Source organism: Pyrus communis, chromosome 10 (genome assembly GCF_963583255.1).
Source record: "Pyrus communis chromosome 10, drPyrComm1.1, whole genome shotgun sequence".
NCBI classification, from domain to species: Eukaryota; Viridiplantae; Streptophyta; class Magnoliopsida; order Rosales; family Rosaceae; genus Pyrus; species Pyrus communis.
This window is the reverse complement of record NC_084812.1, coordinates 1,028,064-1,034,254: the sequence shown is the minus strand read 5'-3', so window position 1 is coordinate 1,034,254 and position 6,191 is coordinate 1,028,064. Positions and strand designations below refer to the sequence as shown.

General features: G+C 37.9%; 1 protein-coding gene and 1 non-coding gene across 2 annotated transcripts; both read right to left on the bottom strand.

Annotated features, from left to right (window-relative positions):
- TRNAY-GUA (transfer RNA tyrosine (anticodon GUA)) lies at positions 1-92 on the bottom strand. Its single transcript is given in 2 exon segments — positions 1-36; positions 56-92. It is a non-coding gene; the product is annotated as a tRNA-Tyr (tRNA).
- A 2,364-nt stretch (positions 93-2,456) lies between these two features.
- On the bottom strand, positions 2,457-6,191 carry LOC137748997 (uncharacterized). The gene is made up of 8 exons (XM_068489177.1): positions 5,927-6,191; positions 5,578-5,786; positions 4,341-4,807; positions 4,187-4,245; positions 4,034-4,070; positions 3,857-3,928; positions 3,335-3,659; positions 2,457-3,100 (listed from the first exon to the last, which is right to left on the bottom strand). Exons 1-8 carry the CDS (start codon positions 6,039-6,041, stop codon positions 2,651-2,653), a joined length of 1,734 nt encoding a protein of 577 aa, XP_068345278.1. The 5' UTR covers positions 6,042-6,191; the 3' UTR covers positions 2,457-2,650.

Genomic DNA, 6,191 nt, shown 5'->3' with positions numbered 1-6,191 from the left:
TCCGACCTACCGGATTCGAACCAGTGACCTAAGGATATCTGATGGATATTTCCAACTACAGTCCTCCGCTCTACCAACTGAGCTAAGGTCGGTTTGTGATCATGCCTTAATTCTATATTATTTATTTAAATTCTGACGATTTTGTGTCTTACACCTGTTCATGCATCAGAGCTGTACATTCATTCCAGTTATCTTATACTTTAGATTTGATAGACTTTTTTTGACCTTCAAATTCTTGAGTGTTCTTTTACTGTCTCGACATGGTTTCTTGTTAAATCCGAAAAGACGTATTGACAAATGTGACCTTATTTTCATACACGTTCTTCGAAGGAGATCTAGCATCATGTTTCAAATTGTGGAAATAGCCTATTTGCAAAGTAAGGTAAGACTACGTTCATCCTCCAACCTTGAACTACGTTCATCCTCCAACCCTGCAAAACTGGGAACCTTGGGGTTGCCCTTTAAAAGGAAACGTATGAAAGAAACAATTACAAAAAATATGAAAAGAAGAACAGAAGAAGAAGCAAGTTTCAAATTTCTATCAAATCCAACCTACGTAAAGGGTCCCAGAATAAGAACCGAAAAAATTCCAGAAACTACGACCGGAGATCATCAAGAAACTGCAACCTCATTTCTGTTGTTGTTCATTAGCTAGGTAGAACCTGCTTGGCCTCGCCTGGAACTTTCTCCGTCTCCGAGGATCATGTTCTGAGGGCTTCATTTGACGGAGGAGGCATCCTTTTATGGCATTTGGCTTTTCGACAATTGCAGGATCATCACTAATTATGACCCGTTTATGAGAATTTTTGTGCAAACTGCACCGGAAAGATCCCGGATGTGTGCTCGGTGAACATGAACATGTACGGATTGAGGTGTGTGATTTTGGATTGGAGGTTGCTTTTTTTGAGGCCATGGCGGAATAGTTCAACCACGTCTGACTATCTTTTTTGGTGATTCAGAAAAATTATCAAACCTAATGACAGGTTTTAGATTTAGGGTCTTTTATGGAGCTTCCTAAACGCGCATGCATGTTAACCTAATTAGTTAATTTGTTGTTTACAAGTCAAGAAATCTGTTAGGGTAAGCTAATTGGTTTCCTTATGGTATTCCTAATTAGAATCGTTTAGCGGTTGTTCCCAGAATTTTGAACTGAATGGTGTTTTTTGAAGAATACTTCTGGTTATTACCTCAATGCTTTGCTGGATTCGTTGCCATTTACATGAGGAATATATAATTAGTTTGTTCAATGGCCATAACGTTATTGGTTAGTGGGAAAAATTGTGCTGGATTTCGAACCAATAAATAATATTCTCTTACCAAACATATACACAAATAGTACGGACATGATGCATCTCTTAACACTCTTACGTTCACTTTGATTAAAAGATACGACCTCTAAGTTTATTTTTTTAGCTCACATTAATAAGATATGATATCACTACCAGAAAATACTAGGACTTTGCCCTACGACCACGTATTGGGCGATTGTTCAACAATGCTGCCAAATTAAAATTCTGCAATAGGCTAGCTAGCTGCTGTAAATTGGATACGACAAACATGGGACTCTCTTAAGAATCATCAAGATAACGAATGCTGGGTTTTCAATTAAATTAAGGATATATAATTAGTCCAATAAATAAAAAATTATATTGTTTGAGACAGGATTACAAAATAAGATATATATAGGCAGCAATAATAAAAAAATTATCTTGTAACAAGTTGTGGCTTGTGGCCAATGAACTCCATTTTCTTATCTTTTCACTCAAACAACTTCAATGACGTTGATTGACAATAAAACCTAGCTATCAGCATTATCTGTAATTTTTTTCTTTGACCATACTCAACCGTTGCACTAGAAGTCGTTCATATATTCAACCTACACTGCAAATGTTGGATAATATATAAGGTATAAGTAATTGATTGGATGATTAAGCTTGGCCAATCCCGCATTGCGTATTTTTTGTTCATGGAAGTATGCATAAATAAAATTGATTACAACTTCTTACAAAAACAGAACTGGGAACACAAAACTGACAATAAGTTGTATAAAAATCAAAATTTATCTCCGTTTATTGTTTATTGTCTATCCCGTTCTATTCTATATTAGTTTTGTAACCGGTTTAATTTATGCATATTTCTCTTTTTGTTTTTTATTTGTAATATTTGACTGATGGAGATTTTAGCAATAGGAAGGCATTGCTTTGCAAAGAGGTTTACTTGAACCCGTGATCGTTTAGTCACAAAGGAGTAGCGCTAAGTTGCGCCAAGGTTCGCCCGCTAGCAATATGATAAATCACTCAAATGTACATCCAAGGAAGTAGAAAAGGAAACGGAAATGCAGAAGCAGAAATTGTTGCAGTTTGTAGCTTGAGAGATACAGTAAGAGAGAGAGAGAGAGAGAGAGAGAGAGAGAGAGAGAGAGAGAGCGCTTGAAAAACAAGAAAGAGATCTGTATATTCAATGAATGGAATCGTACAATGTGTTGATTACATCAGAGATATATCTTCTTATCCAATTGCTTAGTGACTAAGCAAACTTCTCAACAACCTTATCATAACTAACTCCCTATCTAATCCCACATGGCACTCAATACAACCATTGATTCTGTACTGTTATCAGAAGCTTGCTTGTTTGCTTGTATATGCAAATGTTACGCGGCCCTGTCCTGGAGTCCGGAATGCTTGGGAGTTCTCCTGGAGGAGGATCTGGAATGAGTCTGAGAGAGTGCCAACTCTGCAGGTTGTTCTAGCCAAACCCTAGAAGACAAAACCTTTTTGGTATAGACACGGTGTCTTCGTTCCCGGGCATAGACTACCCAGAAGATCAAGGAAAACATTACAGCTGCAGATACCAAAAACAAGCCAATGTACATCCAGGCACTATGTATCCGCAAACCGGGGCAATGATCTTTACTTATGTCCGAGAATGCATCCCTAACAAATGTGCAGTCTATAAGCTCAACGAAGAAGGGACTGTAACGATAGAGAGCGTAGATCACATTGACGAAGGCGGACAATTGGTTGTAATAGTTTGGAGTTAACCGGCCAGGAGTTATACAAACATTCGCTGGCGAAGATTGACACACATACTTCTTCCACACCTGTTTGAGGCAAAAATATAAGGTAGGTCAGATTTAGACACTCGGAAAAGCTATTAACGCTTATACTTATTGTGTCTAGCGATTGTATATCATGGTATTAGAACTCTCTTTGCAGCTAGCAGGTCTTGCATTCGAAACTTTTGAATAACTTGTGACACAAGCAAAGAAATCTATTTACGCTTTAGCTTAGATATGGATGCTATTAGGTTTCTTCCATTTATTTTTTATTTGTACCTCTTGAACATCTTGCATTTGAATTTCACCATCGACACACTTTCGCTCGTTACGATTTTCATCATAGGGGTTGCAAAGAAGCGGCAATGGTAGGCCGGTCTGGTTGAAGTAAAAGGGACCATTAGCCTGGGAATTAGAATTTGCAACATCGGTGACGACACGGTTCAGCACAACAACTGCATAGTAGCTTGCATCCCTAGTCCTCGCTAAGGCCATTTTGGCTGTGTCTTTGTTCACACATGGAAGTATTTCATCTAAGGCGGTATGAGCTGTGGGTTGCTTCTGCACCCACTCATCCATTGAAACACATGCATCTGCAAACACACTAACAAATATGCACATAGGAAATCAAGTCAAAAAACCAGAAGAACAAAATTTATTTTAGCAAGATTAAGTAATCTTGTAGCCTGATAATCGTCTGTTGACTATAGGCACTGGTACTGCTTTAAGCCACCTTATTCGGTGCCACTAATGCCAGTGACTATTGATAATGTTTTCTTGTGACGATTAAACAACACTTACTTATGGACGAGGAGAAATACACCACACAAAATGAATGTTCCCGTGACAAGAATCCACCCAAGAATCACCAAACTGCATCAAAGGCGCAAGTGTTTGTTAGAGGACAAAGACAGAAATTCTTCCAAAATTTGGAGATCTTAAAAATGAACATGAAACAGTTCTAGGTGTGTCACTTACAAGTATACAAGACATTCCATCCCAAAAATGGAAACCACTGCAACAATTTTAGTCCAAAAGAGGAACAGAGAGATTAATAAGGGATAATTCTAAAAGTCAAATTTTTGAAATTTCTACCTCAAAACGAAAGAAAAAAAAAAAAAAAGGACTTACAAAATCCAACAAAGACCAAACAAAGCATAACAGCAGCAAGAACAATGAGAGCCAGTCTCCTGCAAAACATAGCAACAGAAAAATTAATGTTATCTAAATTATTAAGCATTGTGAGCAAAACTTGGAATAAGTTGCAGTATAGCTATATAGTTACATGATATCCAAGCCATCTTGTATACGTTTTGAACTCTTTTCAGTTGTATCAGAGAGTATAGTCGCAGCATTTTTTATGGATCCCATAACACCATCAATACTCTGCTGGATGTCTGCCGGAAGAACAATGGCATTGATACCAATCGTCTTAGATGCACTGAGATATTCTGACACATTCCTAAGGTTTTCGGCAGTCCTATCTGCCTGTGCCACGACGTATCCAAGCGTGTTGCACGTGCTGCTGTGGAACCTGTCCTGGCCAGTGTAGAGCAAAACACATCCAATAATTGCCATGAGTGTGAAGAAAATGAGGATGGTGAGCGAGAGAGCATATGCTACTCTAGAATAGCCGTACTGCTCTTTCCGACAGCAGCAGTAGCAGAAGCAGATGAGCAACAGGCTTATCCCGAACACCACGAACCACACAACGGCAGTGACAAAGAAGGGTGCCGCTGTGAAACCAACAGACTGCGTCATAAAACAAACAATAGCCAATGTCAAAAAGTATTCATTGAGCAGCAGTGTAGCCAATGATCCATACGTTTAAAATTAAACAACAATATGAAAAGAATGAAGATTAGGAGTTGAGAAAGAAAGAATAGGAAACCACATTATATCATGCAAAAATTGACAGAAGTAATCAATTCTGAACATTCTTGACAGAGCTGTCTCGCTATACATAATACATACATACATACATACATACATATATATATATATATATAGTATCATTAACCAAATAAAAAAAAAAATTGCATACTTATCCCAACCCACATTTAGGGTTAGTTTGGGGTTGCTTATTTAAGAAGTATGTTTGCTCGTAAGCGTTTCTGTTAGAAGTTTTTTTATTAGAAACACGTTGCACATTTTATTAGAAACTGAAGTGATTCCTAAAAAACCATAAAAGCATTTTTTTAGCATTTAAAATTTTTTTGTTAAACATAATCAGAAACGGTTTTTGATTGGCATCAAACATTTTTAACAATTTCAAAAGCAACCTCACCAAGTTATAAATACCAAAATCTATTGAAAGACAAATAAGATACCACAAATAATTTTGAAACAACCACAACATGAGATAAGCAAGAGAGCGAAACAATTCCAGAAATTCATTAAAATAGCAAAACAACCCTTATAACATGATTTTTATTCATAAATTGATAGAAATTAACCCAAATAACAAAAAGAGAACAGAGAGAAGGGAGGGGGGGAGGAATTTTTCAAAAGCAAGAACTCACAGCCCAATAATGCTTATTTTTTAGATCCCAGCCACCACTGTATTTTTTAAACTTGTCGAGAGGATCTCTCCGCCGCGTCCTCTGCTCAGCCAATAACATGACAGTCCTGTTTTCTCCACCTTTTTCTTCAAGAAACCTCCTTGCTGCTGTGTCCCATCCCACCATCCCATGAAACCCTACGTGCCCTTCCTCGCGGCCTACCTCTACAGCTGCAAACCAAACCAAATTAAACTCAAAAGCATATTCAACATTAAAGAATACGAAACCACTACCATTTTTTGCAAGAAATCACAACCATTTCCTACGAAAAAGAATGTGGGAATGAATGTCAAAGGTCATGCATGAGTACCTGTTGCTCGTATGATGTCGAAAAGGTCAGGAGTACCGGAAATTAAAGGAACGAAGAGGAAAATGGAAAGAAAAAGGACGGATATTGTCCATGTGTTTGATCTGAGGCATGACATTATGTTTCCGGTTTTTGGGGTTTTTGTATGATTTTGTTGTTGTTGTTGTTGTTGTTGTTATTGTTGTCGTTAATGTGAGCCCCCGAACGACGTTGGATGATGATTTCCTCGACCTCCTGTGGTTTTTGAGGTAGAGCTCGGGGGCGGGGG